The 22,795-nt window shown below is 47.5% G+C and overlaps 2 protein-coding genes across 3 annotated transcripts in view; one reads left to right on the forward strand and one right to left on the reverse strand.

Moving 5' to 3' along the window:
* ING3 (inhibitor of growth family member 3) overlaps positions 1–7,264 on the reverse strand; it is a 35,000-nt gene extending 27,736 nt beyond the window's left edge. Inside the window, exons 1-2 of the mRNA XM_068276409.1 lie at positions 7,112–7,264; positions 6,906–6,977 (exon numbers count right to left, since the gene is read on the reverse strand). Coding sequence (XP_068132510.1) covers positions 6,906–6,977; positions 7,112–7,139 — 100 coding nt within the window. The 5' untranslated portion in view covers positions 7,140–7,264. The remainder of the gene's footprint in view (positions 1–6,905; positions 6,978–7,111) is intronic.
* Positions 6,766–22,795, forward strand: part of TSPAN12 (tetraspanin 12) — a 310,496-nt gene continuing 294,466 nt past the window's right edge. For both annotated transcript variants that reach the window (XM_068276411.1, XM_068276412.1), the window contains exon 1: positions 6,766–6,859. The gene's annotated coding sequence lies outside the window, so the exon portion shown is untranslated. The remainder of the gene's footprint in view (positions 6,860–22,795) is intronic.

A 22,795-nucleotide genomic window follows, 5' to 3' on the forward strand; every position in this document is an offset into this window, starting at 1 on the left:
AATTGTGTCCCCTGCCTCCTTTACACTATACCCTGAAAATCTGATACGTTTTAACTTTCCACAGCAATGCATTGTAAAAAGCTTTCAGTTAAAATGTGCATAGTGCGAACTGAGCCATAGGAAATCATGGACATTACTTTGAAAATCAGTTGTCTTTTCAGTTATAACCGAGAGCAACTGATGCACTGTAAAAGTACCCCAGGCCTCTTTCAGACTGGAGGCCACGCACGAGTGCCATTCGGGTGCAATTTAAATGCAGCCAAATGGCAGCAGTTGTAACACCAAGAGCGTTAGTGCTTGACACACGGTGGTGCTACTTCGTGGCAGAGAACCAAGACATGTCACGTCAGCCAGATGTGACTATGCGGGGCTACGTGTCAACCGCCGGTAACCAGCGATAGCACTGCCCAAGAGCAGCCAACAGGCAGTGAATTAACTGCCTTCAGCTGCACATCTGAAAGAGGCCTTAAAAAACAACTGAAATGAAAGGGATATGGAGGCTGCCATATTTATTTCCTTTTAAGCAATACCAGTTGCCTGCCTCTAATACTTTTACCCATAGACCCTGAACAAGCATGCAGCAGATCAGGTGCTTCTGATACTGTCAGATGTGATAAGATCGGCTGCATTCTTGTTTCCGGTGCTATTCAGACACTACTGCAGCCAAACAGATCAGCAGTACTTCCAGGCAATTGGTACTGTTTGTTTATAAATATGGTAGTCTTCATATACTTCTCACTTCAGTTGTCCATTAAGTTGCTAGTGTCTACCAACTTTTACTCCACTCTTGCTGAAAATTTTCTAATCATGGATCAACGCTGTATAAATGTTTCTGCAATTTAAAGGGCAACTGACGTGAGAGGTATACGGAGGCTGCCATACTTATTTCCTTTTAAGCAATACCAGTTGCCTGGCAGCCCTTCTGATCCTTTTCCTCTAATACTTTTAGCCATGGAACCTGAACAAGCATGCAACAGATCAGGTGTTTCTGACATTAGTATTTTTACCATGCTTCTGGGGTATAGTCAGAAGGGTTGGCAGGACAGCCGGGTAACTAGCATTAGGTAAAAGGTAGTAAATATGGCAGGTTTTCTCATTCCTTACACTGCATAGCCACTTGAAAGACCAGTCCATGAATCTTGAAGTGTGTTCTAATTGAGAAAATGTTGCAGCCGCGCTGAAGTGGGGCCGCTAGTAAAAAAAACTATTAGTAATTTAGGGCCATTTCAGACGGGCACCTGAACCAGCTGCCTAGCTTCTCAATCAAATGCTTTTTGCAAGCATGCAGAAAAGCATCAGAGGGCCTTTGGTGGCTTCCGGCATTGCTTCCTGATGTGCATCATTTAACCCAAGCAGAGGTACAAGAAGTTATGGTGCTTAGCGATTCTGGAAACGGCATATCACATCCAGGTTTGCCTGAAATGATGGGTCTACGCAAGCAACAGCAAATGATCTGTCGTTTAGTGCCTGTGTGAACCGGCCCTTACATTACTGATATTTTACTGTCTACTTACCCATACCCACTTGAGCCCTCCCCTACTAGTGCATAAAACTAACCCCACCACCTAATGCTTTTCACCAAACCCCCTTTCAAGTGCCTAAAACGAATCACATCCTCCTAATTCCTAACAATAACCCCAGCGCCCAAACAACCGTAGTCAGCCATTATTTCCTATGTAGTAGCTGCCCAAAGTACCTGGTCCGGTTCTGATGACAGAGATATGAGTGCAACATGGCCAACCTGTTATACATCCACTTTCTAATTCTGTCTACTGCATTGCTCCTGAGGTGGGGCCTGATCTGAGATATTCATAGTATCCACCAATGCACTGGAACTGCATGCATTCCTCTCAGTTTGTACCACCAGCCATTCTAAAGTTAGGTACTCACATGCAATCACTGTCAACTGGCAGAGATCAGGAATCAATCCCTCAAACAGTTTGGGGCCTGATGCTGTACAGAAACATTGTTAGCCTGTTCTGCTGCAATGGAGGAGGGCAGGAAGAACTATGAGCAATGTATGACAGAATGGCAGGGTAAGGAGGGAGAACAATGGTGATGATGGGCAACATTTGGCAGAAATGATCCTCAGGCAGTATCTTCCGCCGATGCATCATGGCTTGCCATACACGCATTAGATTCTCGGAAGAGGCGGTCTTTAGCGGCCCTTGGCCAAGAACCAAAGAAAACATCAGTATCAAGATAGTCCTGTCCTGGTAGAGAAAAGAAGTCCTTACCATGGTCAGTCATGAACCAGGAAAGATTTGCAAACTTTTGTTCTATATCAATTAATAGATTCAGGTTAGATATTCTAAATCACTTGGGCTACTTCTCAACAGGAGATTAAACTGGAAGCTTGTAGGGCAATTTGGCCTTCTGGTTGCAAGTACATGGAGCCGAATGGTAGTGTGTGTACATGTGTTACCTGGCAGCAAAACACTGACATGTCATATCTGGGGACGAAAACCACCACCCTCAGACATAACACCATGTGGAGGCAACATTTCAAACACCCATGCTGAGCGCTATAGAGCGCCCAGCGGTGCACGTGAGAAGCTGACAGGCGGTGAATTCACTGCCTTAAAGGTGCCCATACACTCGTCAGATTGGCAGAAGATAGATAAGAAATGCATCTGATGATCTATCTGATGCGTTTTTAGAACATTTTTTACCAGGATAGAATTCCAATAGATTTCAGTTTGAAATCTGTTGAAATTCGATCTGATGGCATTTTTTTGCCATCAGATTTCCATTAAGGCCAATGCAAACTGATAAGCAATCTCATCAGATCGACCTAAATTTTCCACCCTGCTAGTTCGATGGAAATCCATCGAAATCGATCGAAATCGGCCGTCGATCGGTCGATTGGCCAACCGATTTGCGATCGATCGATCGATCGATCGACCGCGATCGATCGGTCGGCCAGAAAATCGGCTGAGTGTATGGGCTGCTTAAGCCTCCAGTGAAAAAAGGGGTTTTATGCTTCCAAAACAGGAGTGCCTTAGTGATGCATTCTTTTATGCTCCATATATAAGGCTTAATTCAGACTATGCATGCAGTGTCTCCGTGCTATTGCGCATGCAGGCTCAGTAGTCCATTGCGAGCACTTGGAATCAGGAATAGGAGCTGCACAGCCCCGTTGTGATTAGTGATAATGCATTGTCGCTAATCTTTCGGGGGGCCTCGCTCAGCGACGGGGGACATTAGAAGAGAGAGGGAAGCCTCAATAGGATTTAGGCTTCCATCTCTTTTGGCAAGTATCTGAATTGGTGTACCCGAGCTTCGGCTTGGGTACTCTTTAAGGCCCCATTTCCAGTTGTGCCAGCATCCATCTCCAAGATGGAGGCCGCCACTTGTACTGATATGAGTAAGCATCCACATAACTCTAGTTCTGCCATGTAAGCCTATGGGGGATTTAGATGCTTTCTCCCGAAAAAATACTGAGGGCATCAAGCTTAATTTTCTTGCACTTAAATTCGGAAGCAACATACTGCGATTCCCCATAGGAATTCACATTTGGGGAAACACTGCAAATCTCCCCAAGTGCATATGCACTAAAGTCTTGTGTTATTGTGTAATGCAATGTGAATGAGAGATTAATGAGAAACTGTAATCAAGAACTGAACTTCATCCCAATCAGTAGCTGATACCCCCTTTCACATGAGAAATTTTTTCCTATTCACAAACTTCAGGGGGCTCTCTATGTGATATTGTGGTGAAATCCCTCCCACATTGTGATATCAGGATCATGGTTCTGACATCACACTGTGGGAGCCTTGCTGCATTGTGGGAATTAACAGCTGTTTCCAATTGCCAAAAAAGCAAACAGCATCTCATTCCACTGGCATCACCTGCCAGCAGTAAAAAATGTCACGTGATAAATGTCAGAATGTAAATCAGGGAGAGGAAAGATTTTATAATGGGCAAACAATGACAATCATTTATACATAATTATTGTAAAAAATGAAGCACTTTTTTTAATTACATTATTTTCACTGGAGTTCACATTATGTTTGCAATGCGTATAATGTGCAACACGCAAGAACATCAGAAGTGCATACAGTGCACTGTCTGATGTTCAGACTACATGCGCACTGCTGCACGCATTTTTCAGCAAAGTGTAGTGAATGGGATCAGCAACGCATGACAGTGCAGATGGTGTATGTGTTCTGATCGCACAGCCATCTACGCTCTGAAAAGTGAACGAGGCCTCGGGCAACTTAATGTGTACATTGCAGATTTGTTTCTCCCAATGAGCCCAAAAGATAGATCCCTCTCTGATCAGATGTCCCTACTGCCAATGCTGCTCTCCCCAGGGCCTCGTGCAGAGTAGTAGTGCAGTGAAGCGATCAGACATTCACCTCTTCCGCCAGCACACTCTGCTCTTCCTCTGTGCTCCCATCATCACCAAGTGCCCACAGTGACCTGGCCACATGCACACACTCACGTACAACGCTGGGTCACTTCAGGAACCAAGAGATAATGGCAACACAGAGGTAGGAGTGCTCTGGTTGGTGCTGTAAGTGTTAAGGTGGCCACTAACCATACAATTCAGAACAATCATTTACAAATGATTCTTCATATGAATGATCGGAATTGATTGTTTGGGATTATTAATGGACTAAAACCTAACTAATCCGATCAGATTAATGAAATTGATTGAATTTTCAGGACGATTTCATTTTCGCAAATCAGATTGGTTACAAGAGTTTGGTCCATTAGTGGTCCCAAACTATCATTTCTGATCGTTCATACAAGAATCGTTCATAAACGATCGTTCAGCAAATTGTATCGTTAGGGGCCACCTTAAAGTAAACCAGAGACCTCATTGAATAAAAAGATTTGATACTTACCAAGGGCTTCCTCCCGCCCCATAAACACGTCTGAGTCCCATGCTGACCTCCCCGATCTGCCTTTCAGCCGCGATCAGCCCAGGTAACTGGCTCAGTTGCGTCAGTCCGGGTCTACTGCGCATGGGGAGATGGTCCATGCATGCACAGAAGACCCAAACTGGACCTGACTGGGCCAGTTACCAGGGTTGATCGCAGCTGAACAGCAGACCGCGGGAGTACGGCATGGGACTCAGACGTGTTTATGAGGTGGGAGGAAGCCCTGGGTAAGTATCAAATCTTTAGTTAATGAGGTCTCTGGTACACTTTAAGAACGCCTCGCTGTGCTAATACTCTGCAAGGAGCCCTGGAGAGAACAGCGTTAGAGCCCTATCACATGTGCAGCTGTTAAGCGGTGAAGTAATCGCCTGTCAGCAACTCTCCTGCACCGGTCAGGCTCTAATGGTACCGGCGCCCCCTATGGAGTGAGATATGAGCATGGCTGCAGTTCTCTGCCCTCTATTACCACCAATGCGTGTCAATGCTTGAAACACGTGGTGTTGCAAACGCAATTCGGCTGCATTTTAATTTTACCCAAATTGCACTGGCAGGAGGAAGACAGGCAGCTAAACATTCAGTTCAGCTGTCTGTCTGAAAGGAGCCTTACCGTGGTGTGAGATACATCACTGGCTCTAGACCAGGGATGTCAAAGCGGTCCTTCGAGGGCCGAGGTCCTCACACATTTTTGACACAGCTCAAATTAATTGATGGTCTGAATCAGAGGTGTGGGCCATCAGGTAGAACACATTCCTCTCTTTCTCAGCCCATCCTAAACATTGGCATGGATCTGCGGAGCAGTGCTTTTCAGCGCTGCTAGCTTTGGGCGCAGCCAGCGCCGCCATAGACTGTAATAGGAATCAGTCTATAGCGGCGCTCAGTGAGGAAGGTCGGCTCCGTCAGAAGACGGAGCCGAAGTTGTTTAAAAAACACAATAATTCGGCCTCCAGCAATCGCTGGAAGCCGAATTATTTCATTCCCCCACTATCCATGTCGGCCTGGAGGGGGAATAGTAATTAAAACGCCCCGGACTTGTGCAGAAGCAGGACCAGCCATTTAACAGCTGGATCCTGCGCCCAAGTCTACCAGCGCCGTATTCAAATGTACGCTGGATCTGGCCCTCCAATTCGACACCTGTGCTCTAGACCCACCTAACCCATAGATACCACTACCTGATCAAGGAGAAAAAAAAACATCCTATCTGATCAGTAATGTCGATTTGTGATTGAAGTTATGATCAGGCAGCACGTTGAGACAACAATCTTCCGCAGATTAGATTGTCTGCTGGTGAATGTCTGTGTATGAGCACCTCAACAGTTTTTTTTTTTTAATTATTTTTTTTGCAGGAAGTATAATTAGGGAACAGATTCAGATAATGCTAAACAGTGTCGGACTGGGAGCTGGAAAAGCTGAAGAAATCCACTTGCAGGCCAAGCAGCAGTAATCATGTGTTGCTGCTCATAGTGAAAACTTGCTGCAGGTTTCTATTAGATAACACAGGGTTTCTGCTACTTGAGCAGCAGGTGTATTTCCTCAGTTTTTCCACCTCCCAGTCAGACACTGATGCTAAATAATTAACCAATAGATATATTGGTTATATAGGTATTAGAATATCTAATTAATGCCATGCAAATATGAGCCCCTCATCCAGTAAAACATAAATTAATCTCTATCTATCCAGCACCCTGTGAGGACTATTATTTTTGTCCCTTTTGAGCTGCTGACAATGTTAATTAAAAGGGACCCATATTACATGGTTCATCATGCTCATTTGATAAAGTTCATACGAGGTCACTACTGATATAGTAGCCACTGTTTATACGTGAGATGTTGTTGTTAAGGAAAGAGCGCACCGCCGCCCCCTGCTGTCGGTGCCGGAGACAACATAAGCAGCAGAATGGCGGGGCTGCACACGTTTCCTTTCAGTGTTCCTCGCTATGAGGTGACCGAATAGGCAGCGCCGGCTACATTCGGTAGGCGGCTGGAGTGCAGTGGTCACAATAGGCGCCAGTCACGTACTCTGCACCTGCAGGTCCATCTCCCGCATTTCCGTAAACCTGTCGCGCAGATCCATGGGAAGTTGCTCGATCACTGCGGAGACAGGAGGGGAGGGAGAGACATAGAGGGCGGTTATTAGGCGGCGCCACTTCGGCCACGTCTGAGCCCCACAGCCCCCTCCCGCACTGCCCCCCGGAGCCCACACATCGCTCCTGCACCCCACTCACTCTCCAGGTAGTCCTCCAGGTACAACATCTTGCCACTTTACGGCGCCTTCAACACAACAGCAGCAGTTTATTTCTCCGAGACAAGATGGCGCCGATTCCGAAGCACTAACACTCTGGGCGGGTACAGGGGGACCGTCAGCAGCTGCAGCGATTGGCTTCCTCTTGCCGTGACACGTTCAATCAGAAGAGGAGCCGAGCATGATGGGAAATGTATTTCTGCATACAATTGGCCATGCTGTCTTACAAGGCAGCCAGTGCGCACTGCGTAGTCGTTTCTGGTAGTGTATCTCCATTCTCCAGAGCCGGAGAAAGGGTGGCATTGTCCAGTAGCTAGGCAGAAATTATAGCCTTTTTTAAAGTTATAATTAAATTAATGATGTATATAGCACTATCATCATCCATGGTATTTTATAGAATAAATTACATTTTTATCTGCATGTACTCAGATTCAATTTTCAGAGTGCATGCGATTTGCCTACCGCAAATCCTTGTGCACAGCTTCAATTTTGTTTGGCAAATAACTGACCAATTTAACCTTAGTCAGGCAAAACCGGTGCTGTAAATTTGGGCAAACCAAGCGCCGCCATGGGCCCCAATGGGAATTACGGCTATAGCAGCAATCAGTCAGCAATTTGGGCACCGTCGAGACAAACAATGTTGTGCAAACAACAAGTTGGGCTTTTGGCATGGGCATCCGCACATTGGGCAAAATGGGGCATGCACCCCCCCCCCCCCCCTGGCCAGCTGCTGCCCCCCTAGCCACCCAAACCTGCAGGAGGTGGAAGCAACACAAAAGGAGGGACAGCGGCTGGGAGGAGGGCCAGACCCCCACTTCCCTCACCTGGGGCTCCTCCTTCTGGCACTTCCCCCCTCCAAATTAGCAGCGGCAAACAGAAGCGGGCGGAGAGGAATTACTAACCTTTTTCCTGCGTTCCAGGCGATGGTACGCAGCTCCATCGTCACGCGACACTGGTCACCGCCTTCTCCACTCTGTGCTTCCTGATTAGTGGAAGCACAGTGATCGTTGGAGAAGTCGGAGACCATTGTCACGTGAGGATGACGCTGCCCGCCATCGCCTGGAATGCAGGAAGAAGGTGGGCAGTTCCTCTCCGCCTGCTGATGCTCGATTTTGTTTGCCGCTGCTAATTTGGAGAGGGGAAGCACTAGAAGGAGGGAACCGAGGTGGGGGGAGGGGGTCTTGCCCCCCTCCCTGCCACTGTCCCTCCTTACAAGCTTCCCCCATACTGGGGGCTACTATGCTATACTGGGGGCGACTATACTACCTACACTGGGGGCAACTATACTACCTACACTGGGGGCAACTATACTAATACGGAGGCAACTATACTGGGGGTGACTATACCAGTTATACTGGGGGCAACTACTAATACTGGGGCAACTACACTGGGGGCAACTATACTAACTATACTGGGGGCAACTATACTCTCTCTGCCTTTCTGCTGTCTCTTTCTGCTGTCTCTCTCTGCCTTACTGCTGTCTCTCTCTGCCTCTCAACTCTCTCTGCTGTCTCTCTCTCTCTCTGCCTTTCTGCTGTCTCTCTCTCTGCCTTTCTGCGCGCTCTCTCTGATTTTCTGCTGTCTCTCTGCGTCATGCTGTCTCTCTCTCTGCCTTTCTGCTGTCTCTCCCTTTTTGTGCCCTCTCTCTCTCTCTGCCTCCCTGCTGTCTCTCTCTGCCTCCCTGCTGTCTCTCTCTGCCTCCCTGCTGTCTTTCTCTGCCTTTCTGCTGTCTCTCTGCCTTTCTGCTGTCTCTATCTGCCTTTCTGCTGTCTCTCTCTGTCTTTCTGCTGTCTCTCTCTTTCTGCTCGCTCGCTCTCTCTCTCTCTGCCTTTCTGCTGTCTCTCTCTCTCTGCTTTTCTGCTGTATCTCTCTGCCTTTCTGCTGTCTCTCTCTCTCTCTGCCTTTCTGCTCACTCTCTCTCTCTCTCTCTCTCTCTCTCTGCTTTTCTGCTCTCTCTGTCTTTGCTGGCTCTCTTTTTGCCTTTCTGCTGTCTCTTTCTCTCTCTTGCTCTCTCTCTCTGCCCCCCCCCCTGCTGTCCCTCTCTGCCTTTCTGCTCTCTCTCCCTTTGCTGTCTCTCTCTCTGCCTCTCAGCTGTCACTCTCCCTCTCAGCTGTGTCTCTGCAGTATCTCTCTCTCTGCCTTTCTACTGCCCTCCCCACACACTGGCACCCTCCTCCTACCTACTGGCACCCCCCTCCTGCCCATTGTCACCCTCTCCAACCCACTGACACCCTCCTGAAAAATCTGGGGTGTGGCTTAATGCCACACAGGGGGAATGGCTTAAGTTTCCCTGTCACTACCTAAACTGGGGGGCACCTGTGCAGGAGGCACTCGCAATCTAATCCCTACCATAACCCTAGTCTAATGTCCCACTATTGCTAAGTTCATGTAAATTTGGCTCCACCTGTGACCACACCCACATCGTGGTTCATGGCCACACCCATTTTTCAGCACTACGCGCGCCACATGACTCCGATCCCCCCCAAAATTTTCTGCAGACGCCCATGGCTGTTGGTCGTGCATTAAGGTGCATGTGTGGATGTACGGAACCTTAAAGTGGATCCGAGATGAACTTTTACTAATTGCATAATTGTGTTCCTTTCCTATTGTTTATATGGCATTCCTCAAGCCAAATACTTTTTTTGTTTTTGGTTTAATACTCATAATTCCCTATAAACTAAACAAGCCACGCCCACAGGTTTTCAGAGAGCCAAGGCACTTTCAGACAGTAGCAAGGGCTCATGGGAGCTCAGTCTGGGCAGGAAGAGGGGGAGGTATTACTAGCCAGAGATTTCAGAGGCAGGGAGGAGGAGGGGGGATTAGGTTTTTTTTGCTCAAGATGCAGATAAGCCTGCCTCTGTAACGTTTACAAACAACATGGCTGCTGTCATTGTATCACAGGGAGAAACAATCATATTCTATTAAAGCTGTTTGCAGCTAGATTTGCTGTGTAAACTATCTAAACTTTAGATAAGATATATATACAAGTTACTTGTTATAGTTAGTTTTTCATCGCGGCTCTGCTTTAACCCTCCTGGCGGTTCATTTCTGTCTGGAATTAGGAGTCAAAAGCGGTACATTGTTTTCAAGAATTTTAGGGCCTCCGATTCAAAAGTTATAACTCACCAAAACATGTCAGAATAAAGGCATGGTAGACATTTTACATATAAATAAAAGAGTGGAACACAAATTTGCTGAAAAAAATAAATTTATCAATAAACTGAAATAATAGCAAAACTGTACAAATAAGCAGCAGATTATATATATACAATAATCAGTACAGTATATACAATAATTAGTACAGTATATCCCTAGTACACCTCCCGTGTGTGGTAAATCTTAAAACATGGAACGGAACACAGGCCGACATCACAGTCCGGGCAGTAAAAACGGGTTTCTTTGCGGACTTTCTTACCCTTGCTATCCGTCTTGCTGCAGCAAACAACACACATTCTTGTTGGTGTCGCTTTTTTTGGAGTGGGTGGGATGTATTCAGAAAAGTGGCGGCCAGTGAGGCGCTCAGGATTTACCAAATATGATGCACGGCGCCCAACTCGCACATCTGATGATGAAGTCTGGTACTTCAGGCATATGGTTTCACACAGTTTCCATATGAAGTCAGCATGTGATACTGGCCTTTCACTGCATTGCTTATGCAAGATGAATGCATTCCACAATGCCTGTTCCAGCAGATGACAAAACATTTTTTTATAGTACTTTTTCTGCTGTTTCCGCACTGCGGGGTAGTATGTCATCGCCTGGTCAGCTCGGTCCACCCCACCCATTGTATGGTTGTAGTCCAGGATGACTTGCGGCTTGTCCAGGACTTTCCCTCCTCGCGTTCTGGTGGTGACAGAGGATGCATCGTGGACAGTGCTGAGCACACACACGTCCCTCTTGTCACGCCAGCGGAGTGCCAACATTTTTCCCTTCTGCCAAGCCACAATGTCTCCAGATTTCAGCTTTTGCTTGGCGAAGGCAGTAGGCATTTCTCGCCGGTTAGGACGAACGGTGCCGTAGGCATCGGTTTTGTTCCTGATGAGAAACTCAAACAGTTCAGGTGAACTATAAAAATTGTCCGTCTTCAAACAATACCCCTTATTCAAAAGTGGCTCCACCAAGGACAGCACGGATGAAGTCGCCAGCCCGTAATTGCTGAATGCAGGGTTGAACTGTGTCCCTTTCCCGGTGTACAGTACGCTGTTCCAGATGTATCCGGTGGCAGACTCGCATAAAGTGTAGGACTTTACTCCAAACCGGGCTCTCTTGGATGCGATATATTGGATCCAGGACAGTCTGCCCTTGAAAGGCCATCAAGCTTTCATCCACACTTATGTCCCTCTGGGGTACATAGGTGTTGCGGAAGTTTTCCATGACCAGCTGATGAACCTCCCATATCTTCTTTAGCTTTGGCGCAGGGTGGGTGGACTCATCGAAGGCAGTGTTGTCTGCGAAATGTAGAAATTTCATAATGAGTCCAAAGCGGTACTCTGACATGACCGTGCCCAAGAAGGGGGTGGCGATGACCTTGTTGGTCGACCAGTACCATTTCTGCAGGGGTTTCCCCACCACCCCCTGCAGATTAATCAGTCCAAGGAACCGCCACAAATCCTCCTTGGTAATTGGCTTCCACATCCTGGTCCTGGAAAGGGGCCTTCGTGAAGTAGCAATTTCTTGCGCGGCGTAGCGGTTCGTCTCCACCACGATTTTTTCAATGACAGCGTCACTGAAGAACAGCTGCAGGTAGGCCAGGGGGCAGTGTTTACAAGCAACCTTCAGGCCGGGTTCCCCAGTAAAAGGGAAACGGGGGGGGGGGCGTGGCTGGGCCCGAGTGGTATTGACTGGGCACCAAACTCATGCGTCACTGACCTCCGTGTCGCTGGGGATGGAGTCGCTGTCACTCTCACTGTCGGACGACAGGTTGCCAGGTGCATCACTGTCACTGGAGTCCTCCAGCGATGGCATATCCGGATCGCTGTCCTCTAACTGCAACAGCGCTTCCGCTGTGAGATGCCTTGAAGATGACGCCATAGCAGGTGACGGGCAGGTGGCAGGCGAAGAGCGTAGTAAAAATCCAGGCAGAGGTCGGTACAGGCGGCAGGCAGAGTAGTCGAAATCCAGGGAGAGGTCGGTACACAGAAATCCAAATCGGGCAGAATCAGCAGGCAAAGAGCGTAGGTCAAAGTTCAGGCAAAGGTCGGTACACGGAAATCCAATATCGGTCAGAATCAGCAGGCAAAGAGCGTAGGTCAAAGTTCAGGCAGAGGTCGGTACACGGAAATCCAATCGGGCAAAATCAGCAGGCAAAGAGCGTAGGTCAAAGTTCAGGCAGAGGTCGGTACACAAAAATCCAATATCGGTCAGAATCAGCAGGCAAAGAGCGTAGGTCAAAGTTCAGGCAGAGGTCGGTACACAGAAATCCAATATCGGTCAGAATCAGCAGGCAAAGAGCGTAGGTCAAAGTTCAGGCAGAGGTTGGTACACGGAAATCCAAAAAATCCAGCAGATCACAAAGATCAAAGTAGATCAAAGCAGCTCCACAGCTCACAGCAGGGATGCAAGTGGCAACAGTGTATTGGATACACATGTAATTCATACATGTGTATCCAATACAATGCACTTTAGGGCCAATCAAAAATCATCCTTTTCAAATTTCCCGCCCACCCCCATGACGTCACGCCGCCCGACGTCACGCCGCTGAGCTCTGATTGACCGCCGGGTCCATAGGAGAATTCTGGGGCGATGGGGGACCCGGAGGCCGGAATTCCGTGTAGAAGAGCCTTCCGTGTAGAGGAGAGAGCCGATGCTGCTGGGGGAGCCGGACAGGAGTCCCTGGGGAGCGCAGATCGCGCTAGGGACTCCCTCAACACAGGTATTTGCTGCCGCCGCCAGCCGCCACTACCCCCGATCACATGGCCGCCGGGTCCCCGCTAGATTACAGGGGATCTGGGGATCCCGGCGGCCAAACACACATGCCACATTGCGGGGGACAGATGCAGGAGTCCCGCTGAGCAGCGCCGATCGGCGCGCGGGACTCCTGCACAGCGCACACAGCTATTTTTAGCTACCCCGACCTGAGCTCGGGGTTACCATTAGTAGCATGTATTTCCTACCCCGAGCTCAGGTCGGGGTTACCACCAGGAGGGTTAAGGCAACTACTGTGTTAGCAGATGGGGATCATGAACCTGTCCCCACTCAGGTTAAGAAGTCATTCTCTAGATCGGTAAAAAGAGGCAACACCCCTCCACCCAGGTTGGACTTAGTATATAAATAATACTTGTACAACAGAGGCGCCGGACTAGGTTAAAATATATGAAAAACATTTTAAAAAGGGAGGTAATGGTGGTCCTCCCCATAGATGACTTGTTATAGTCCTTATTCCAAAAAATGAACTTTTGTTTACTCTAAATTAAATGTTTGCTAAAGGGAGAAGTGCTTGGCTTCCCTTGGACAACTATAAACCTCACTGGCATTCAGTTTCCCCAGGATTTCCCCAGGATTTCTGTGCAAAAAATGGTTCAATTAATTTCAAAATAATTTGCAAGCAATCCAAAAAAAAAAGAATCGCTATGCAAAAGCACTTAGAAAAGTGCTTTACAAAAAATCCCTAATGCGCAGGTAGGTGCTTAAAAAAATTGCGCACAAAATCGCAAAACGCTGGCATCAGCGATTGCGATTTATGTTGTGAACAAGGTGTTAAGTGTTTCTTTATATAGTAAGCATTTTTGCACACTGCTTGCAAATTGCGGTCTTTTTTAATTTGCCACCTTTTTTTTTTATTTGCCACCTGATGTGATGACGCTGCGTAAGGCCCGACTCCAGGGGTGCACGCAGCATCATCAGAGGGACACTACGGTGGACATGATCCCTGAAGTACAGGAAATGAGGATGAAGAGGAAATCGCTGCGGGGATCGCCAAGAAGAAGACGGGAATACACTTGCAGGGAAGCTGCGAAGTGGCGGCGAGGGATCCCACGTGACAGTGACACCACAGGTGAGTGATTGTAATTACTGGACGAACCTGACTCATCCTTACCAATTCTAGCTATTTTTTAATGATGAGTCAGGCTCATCCATACCTCTAGGGAGGTTAAAGGACAGTTGAAGTGACAGAGATATGTAGGCTGCTATATTTATTTCCTTTTGAGCAATACCAGTTGCCTGACTATCCTACTGATCCTCTGACTCGAATCATTTTAGCCGTAGTCCCTGAATAAGCATATGCAGATCAGGTGTTTGTGACATTATTGTCAGATCTGACAAGATTAGCTGCATGCATGTTTATGGTGGGATTTAGACACTACTGCAGCCAAATAGACCAGCAAGGCAACTGGCATTGCTTAAAAGGAAATAAATATGGCAGCCTCCATATACCTACCACTTCAGTTGTCCTTTAAAGAAGACCTGAACTCATAATTTCCTCTTTGCTCTAAAAGATAAGCAACAACATACTAACCTTTTAAAGAAAAAAAATATTTGTTACATCCTGCAACAAATCTACAGTGTGTCCACTTCCTGCTTTCATGGAAGCAGACATATTGTTAACATCCTGTGTTTACCAATTACCTGCTCTGCTGTGGCAGCCAGCTAAAAAATCAAATTACAACTTGAGATTAGTTACAGATGAGGGGGAATTAGAGAGGCTAAACTCTCTAAATACATACAATGTGCATTTCTTTATGCGTTCATACTGTCCTTTGCAAGGGTTCAGGTCCACTTTAAGGCTAATCCAGGGAGCATGTCAATTTTTTCAACCTAAAGACCTTTTAGTATTTGAGAAAATTAATTTAGAAATTTTAAAGGAAAACAGTTTGAACACACTAGTGTGTCAATTTTTCAGTGGACAGAAGCACACTAGTGTATTCAGGTCCTAAGGCATCTTTCACACCAGGGCCGCCTCTATTCATTTTGTTACTTCAATATTCGTAATACAGTAGCGTTTCACAAAAAAATAATCGTAATTCAGCATCGTTTTACCAGAAAATAATCGCAATGCGGCAGCATTTCACTAGAAAATAATCGTAATGCGGCAATGCTTCACCAGAAAAAAATCGTAATGTTGCACCATGAGAAATTACACTTATTTCGGCAGCGTTTCACCAGAAAAATACTCGTAAATGCGGCAGCGTTTCACAAGAAAATACTCAATGCGAGCAGCGTTTCTCCAGAAAATACACATAATGTGGGCAGTGTTAAATACACGTAGGCAGGGCTCCACCTTCATGAGGCACAAAGGCGGACAGAAGGAGGCACAAAGTGGGACTGAAGAAGGCACACAGGGGTACATAGGGAGGCACAGGGGGGTAGAAGGAGGCACCAGGGTCAGAAGAAGTCACAAAGGAGAACAGAAGTAGGCACAGAGGGACAGAAGGAGGCACAATGGGGGACAAAAGGATGCACAATGGAGAGCAGAATGAGACACAAATGAGAACAGAAGAAGGCACGGGGGACAGAAGGAGGCACAAAGTGGGGCAGAAGGAGGCACAATGGGGGACATATTGAGGCACAAAGGGGGACAAAAGGAGGCACAGGAGGAAAGAAGGAGGCACAACGGCACTGAAAGAGGCACACGGGAATGAAAGAGGCACAATGGGGGACAGAAAAAAAGCACAAAGGGGGGGCAGAAGGAGGCACAGCGAGACAGTTAGAGATGGCCCGAACGGTTTGACTGCAAACTTATTCGCACAAACTTCGGTGGTTCGCGTTCGCGGTGAACCGCAAACTATATGCGAGTTCGACCCGCACCCTGTACTACATCATTAGGGTCAACTTTGACCCTTTCCATCACAGTCAGCAGACACAGGGTAGCCAATCAGGCTACACTCCCTCCTGGACCCCCCCCCCCCCCCCCTATAAAACGCAGGCAGCGTTAGCCATTTCACTCACTCGTGTGGCTGCAGTAATTAGAGAAGGGAGAGAACCTGGCTGCTGACATGGGAAAAGCTTAGTTAGGCTCTTGTGATAGGCTTGTTAGGTTGCTCCTTCTTGCTGATACTTATTGCTAAAAAGCACTCCTCATCCTCAACAGCTCTTTTGAGAGCTAATCTTGTCCTTGTGATCTATTTTCTTTTTGTGTGTGTGTGTGTGTCCCACAGACACTTGTGTTGCATATAAAGCCCTGTCAGTCAGTCGCAGCTGCTGGACCTTGGCCCATTGGTAATTCCTACTGTGCCACTGCCAGGCCCAGCACATTCAGTGACTACCTGTGTGTGTGACAGCTGCACATTTGAAATACCAATCACTGCATACCCACCTGTTCAGTGCACCTACCTACCTACCTACGTGAGCGCACACAGTGTTATATACCACCAGTCGCTGCACCTGTTCACGGTACCTGTGTGTGTGACAGCTGCACATTGTATTGATACCAGTCACTGCATACCTGTTCACTGCACCTGTGTGGCTGCACATTGTATTAGTGAAGTCAGTGCATACCTTTCACTTCATCCCCCCCAAATATGGGCAAAACAGGCAGGTCTGTTTGAGGTCATGCTGTCGTGATTTCATGTGGCCCTGGACCAAAGTACAGTGTTCAGAAGGCGCGTGCCATCAACCCCCAAGATTGTCAGGACGTAGTTGAATATTTAACACAGAACACCTCATCTTCCTCAGCTTCCGCACGGAAGCGTGACATATCTTCCTCCTCCTGCTCTGATTCTGGCATCCCACTTAACACTCAGTCGGCCGCCACCACCAAAGTGGCATCACCCCAGGGCTCAGCGGTGTGGAAATTTTTTTGTGTGTCTGCCTCAGATGAGAGCAATGCCATCTGTACTCTCTGCCACCAAAAATTGAGCCATGGAAAGACCAAGAGCCGCATAGGGACAACTTCCTTACGAAGGCACAGGATCACAAAGCACAAACTGCAAGGGGATGACCACCTGAGGAAAAGCAGCACACAAAAGCAAAGCCACACACCGCAGTGGAAGATACCAGGCCGCAATTATCTCTCAAAAAAGGTGATACCCATACTGTACCATGATGTTTGCAGACCACGTGGTCTGCAAAGCACGGTCAGGCCTGCCCAAAGACTAAGTCAGTCCTCACACACAGCATCTCTGCCTGCACGCTGTGTGACTGCCTGCCCCAAGACTAAGTCGCTCCCCACACAGCATACAACAAAACAAAAGGCATGTACATGTGTCAATTCCCCTTCGTGATCGTTACCTTGCCGCGGTGAAGGGGCTTGCGTATCACAATGAAGCAATGACTGCCGGCTATGTGAGTGTCTCGGGGGGGGGGGGGGGGGGTTACACCCAAGATAATAAGGTCGTTGCTTCATTGTGGACAGACCAAATTCAATCAGCTGGACGGTCACTGTTCTGTCATTGAGATACCTTAGCCCGGCGACCATATGAGCTGGAAAGCTGCCATCGCCTGCACTCTCGCCATGGTGCGCACCAGTCCAGCACGGCCGTCACTACACAAACTGCTGTGCGCGGTGCCTTACACAGTGAGTTTGGTCTGTCAGTTTGAAGTAGTACACTAATTACACTACCTGATTGATGTATACACATGCAAGGTGTTTTAAAGCACTTTAGGCCTCCAATTTAGCATGCAATGTGATTTCTGCCCTTAAAACGCTGCTGTGCGTCAAATCCAGATTTTTCCCCGGGACTTTTGGTGTGTATCCCACTCTCCCATGCAAAAACTCAGATGTTAGACCCTTTGAAACATCTTTTCCATCACTTGTGGCCAGCATAAATCTTTGTAGTTTTCAAAGTTGGCCTCCCCATTGAAGTCTATTGCGGTTCGCGAAACTTCATGTGAACCAAACTTATTGCGGAGGTTCGCATTTAAGGTTCGCGAACCGAAAATCGGACGTTCGAGCCATCTCTAGAGACAGTAGGAGGCACAAAGAAGAACAAGAAGGCAGAGGGGGATGTAAGGAAGCACAGGGAGACAGAAGGAGGTAGAGGGGGACCGAGCCACAGGGAGACAGAAGAAGGCACAAAGGGGCACAGAAGGAGGCGCAGGGGACAGATGTGGCACATGGGGACTGAAGAGGCACATGGAGACAGAATGAGGCACAAAGGGAGACAGAAGGAGGCACAGGAGGACAGATGGAGGCAGAGTGGGACTGAAGGAGGGGGGACAGAGGTAGCACAAGGGGACTAAAAAGACACAGGGGGACAGATAGAGGCAGAGATGGCACAGGGGGACTGAAGGAGGCACATGATGACAGAAGGAGGCATAAAGGGAGACAGAAGGACAAACGGGGTCAAACATGGCACAAGGGACTGAAGGAGGCACAAGAAGACAGAAGGAGGCACAAAAGGGACAGAAGGAAGCACAAAGGGGGAGAAACAGGATGCACAAGGCACAGAGGGACACAGTGGCAGCTACCTGCAACTTATGCTAAGCAGATGCAGCAGAAGTAAGTAATATAACAACCATGGGGTAGGGCTTAGTCAGGGGGTGGGGCTTAATCCAGCAACATGGTGACCCCCAAACCAGTGACATTCCAGGCAATGGCCTTTACTGCCTATGCCTAAAAGCCCCCCTGTTTCACACTAATCAATGCAAATTTCACATGCAATTTTTCTGCATATTTTTTCACATACATGATATGTGCGCATCTGTCTATGCATTTTTGGACAGCATTTTTTGTTGTTGTATCCTGCACAGTTTCCTCCACCGAGAGCATGGACGCACATACATGCCAATTCAAGCTGTCAACTGTGAGGATGTGCATACTGGAAATATTATGCCAGTTGAATTGAGGGCTAATCCTACAGTGCTGACCAATTTGCAACCGCCAGCAACTAGAAATGCCACTATTGAAGCCAAATGAAATAGAGAAGCCTACATTTATTATTTCAGTAGTGTTGGAGCTGTGCCCTGGCAATACCAGGATAGTTTGACCTTTGTTTATTTTTCTGTCCTAATTGCTTCCACTTTTTTTTTTTAATACTGTCTGCACACCTAAAGATATGGCTGTTTTTTGGTCATTATTTATATTTTTTTCTGTTGCATTTATAGAACCATTATTGATGCTCTTTGAATGTTGTTTTTGTGACACCTGATACACATTTATATGGTACAATTACTGAACAATTTTACCACCTCCATGTAGTTTTAGAGCTTACCTACACGATTTGTTCATACTATTAAAACTGTGTTGCCCCTCATATTACACGGAGGTGATAAAAGGTGAAGGCCTGATGCAATTGTTAAGTTCGCCAGCGTCAAACGCTGGTGAGTCCTATAATCAGGCAACGATAACATCACCCGATTCAATTGCATTTAGCCCTAGACAGGGTGTTAAAAATTCACTTGGGTGATATCATCACCCAGCGAGTTCTTTACACCCTATCCTATTACACTTTTCATGCTGCCAGGAAGCAATGAAATCTACGCCCTGCCAGCCAAATCAGCATCAAAATAGGCCGTAGATTTCAATTAGCTTTGTCCTTAAATGGTTAAGGGGAAATCTTTGAAAAAGTGCTTCATTTTTTACAATAATTATGTATAAACTAGTAGACCCAAGCCCATTTAAAAACGTGCTCTAGTTCTGTTTTTTAACAGTGCGCATGTGCGTGCACAGGGGGTGCACGCGCATGCACACCCGTCAGCCCATGCACTCGCCCGTCCGGCTCACTGGCCCCATCCTCCTGTCTCAACGGCTGTCTGGATCCATGCTGCGCGCAGTAGCAAAAAACACGGACCCAAGGACACAGAGACAGCAGTATGCAGGGACAATTGGGTTTTATTATAGAGGATGATTTAATCAGTGTTTGCCCAGTGTAAAATCTTTCCTCTCCCTGATTTACATTCTGATATTTATCACATGGTGACATTTTTACTGCTGGTAGGTGATGTCAGTGGAAGGAGATGCTGCTTGCTTTTCTGGCAGGTTGGAAACAGCTGTAAATAGCTGTTATTTCACACAATGCAACTAGGCTCCCACAGTGTGATGTCAGAACCATGGTTCTGACATCACACTGTGGGACGGGTTTTCAGACAATAACTAGAGATGGCCCGAACCTCTGATTTTAGGTTTGCGAACTTCTGCAAAAGGTTCGGTTTGCGCAAACTTTCGCGAACCGCAATAGACTTCAATGGGGATGCGAACATTGAAAACTAGAAACATTTATGCTGGCCACAAAAGTGATGGAAAAGATGTTTCAAGGGGTCTAACATCTGGAGGGGGGCATAGATGAGTGGGATAGATGCCAAAAGTCCCGGGGAAAAATCTGGATTTGACGCAAAGCAGCGTTTTAAGGGCAGAAATCACATTGAATGCTAAATTGCAGGACTAAAGTGCTTTCAAACATCGTGCATGTGTATACATCAATCAGGGAGTGCAATTAGAGTACTGCTTTACACTGACACACCAAACTCACTGTGTAACGCAGCTGTTTGCGTAGTGACTGCCGTGCTGGACTGGTGCGCACCATGGCGAGAGTGCAGGGTGTGGCGGTGTTCAAGCCCATATGGTCGCCGGGCTGTGGTAGCTCAATGATAGAACAACAGTGACTGTGCAGCTGATCAAATTTGGTCTGTCCACAATTAAGCAACGACCTTATTATCTTCTTGTATGTAGGTAGGCATAGGTAGGTGCCCCAGTATAGGTAGGTAGGCATAGGTAGGTGTCCCAGTATAGGTAGGTGTCCCAGTATAGGTAGACAGGCATAGGTAGGTGCCCCAGTAGTTAGCTAGGCATAGGTAGGAGTCCCAGTATAGGTATTTAGGCATAGGTAGGTATCCCAGTATAGGTAGATAGGCATAGGTAGGTGCCCCAGTAGTTAGCTAGGCATAGGTAGGAGTCCCAGTATAGGTAGGTAGGCATATGTAGGTGCCCCAGTATAGGTAGATAGGCATAGGTAGGTGCCCCAGTAGTTAGCTAGGCATAGGTAGGAGTCCCAGTATAGGTATGTAGGCATAGGTAGGTGTCCCAGTAGTTAGCTAGGCATAGGTAGGAGTCCTAGTATAGGTAGGTAGGCATAGGTAGGAGTCCCAGTATAGGTAGGTAGGCATAGGTAGGTGCCCTAGTATAGGTAGGTAGGTAGGCATAGGTAGGAGTCCCAGTATAGATAGTTAGGCAGGGCCTGGCTGGCACAGTAATAACAATTACCAAGGTCCAGCTGCAACAGATAGGGCTGTATAATGCAGTGTCAGTGGGCAACAACAACAAAAAAAACACATCAGGGGAACATTAGTTCTCAAAAGAGCTGTTGAGGGGTGCTATTTTAGCAATAACAATCAGCCAGGAACAGGCTAACAAGCCTATAACAGCCTAACTAATCTTTCCCTATGAGAGTCTGCCAGCTGCTGTCCCTTCACTAATTACTGCAGGCACACGAAGTATCGTTCTCCGTACAGTTACATTACGAGACTTGGTGACGTCACCAAGTCTCGTAATGTAACTGTACGGCGTAACGAGACTTCAGAGATGGAGGAGGGAGTGCGCTGCAGCCGTCGCTGGAGAAAGCCCTCGGGTGAGTACACCCATTTACTCAACGGGCTGAGACTGGGGGGGGGGGGGGATTGGAAGGGAGGGGGTTTGGAGGGGGATAGGCCACCCTAATAGCCACCATTGAAGGGGGATCCCCCCACCCGCACAGAGGAAGACCCCCCCGCCCACATAGCCATCATTGAAGGGGATCCCCCACCCGCACAGAGGGGGATCCAAATAGCCATCATTGAAGGGGATCCCCCCACCCGCACAGAGGGGGATCCCCCCCGCCCACATAGCCATCATTGAAGGTGATCCCCCCACCCGCACAGAGGGGGATCCCCCCGCCCACATAGCCATCATTGAAGGGGATCCCCCCACCCGCACAGAGGGGGATCCCCCCGCCCACATAGCCATCATTGAAGGGGATCCCCCACCTACACAGAGGGGGATCCCCCTCCACATAGCCTCCACATACAAGGGGGAACCCCCGCACATTCTCTGCCCCGCTGGCTGCCCAGGGATTCCCTAGGGTGGCTGGATGCTTGTTCTGCACGCTGTGGGTAGCACAGATCACTACCCACAGTGTGCTAGGATGGGGGGGGGACATCTGGCAACCTATAAATCTGGCTAAACACCTGGCTCACTATATACCTGGCTGCACATCTGGCTCACTATGTACCTGGCTGCACATCTGGCTACCTATACATCTGGCTATACATCTGGCTAATTATACGTGGCTGCACATCTGGCTACCTATACATCTGGCTATACATCTGGCCAATTATACGTGGCTGCACATCTGGCTACCTATACATCTGGCTATACATCTGGCTAATTATACGTGGCTGCACATCTGGCTACCTATATATCTGGGTCTTATACTCACCATTGGCATGCTGATCCCTCGTCGCGTACCTCTGATAGCTTCCCCAGTGTCTTCTTCCATGTCCCTTGGCGGATTTTGCTTCTCCCTCGGCGATCACATGTCCACCGTTGATCGGCGTTGATGACACCAAGGTCATCGGCATTGATGACAACAGCGTCATCAACATCTTGCAGAAAACACTTTTTTAAAATTAAATTAAATACAATAACCTGTATTAAATTCAATAAAAAAAAAATTAATTGCAAAAAAAAAAAAAAGGTTGAAAATTATTGGAAATTAATTGAAACACTTTTTGCACAGAAATCCTTGGGAAATTGAACGCCAGGGTGGTTAATTATATTATATTTTTGCTCTTTGGAAGCTTAAAAATGTAACATAGA

Source organism: Hyperolius riggenbachi, chromosome 3, assembly GCF_040937935.1.
Source record: "Hyperolius riggenbachi isolate aHypRig1 chromosome 3, aHypRig1.pri, whole genome shotgun sequence".
In the NCBI taxonomy this organism is placed as follows: Eukaryota; Metazoa; Chordata; class Amphibia; order Anura; family Hyperoliidae; genus Hyperolius; species Hyperolius riggenbachi.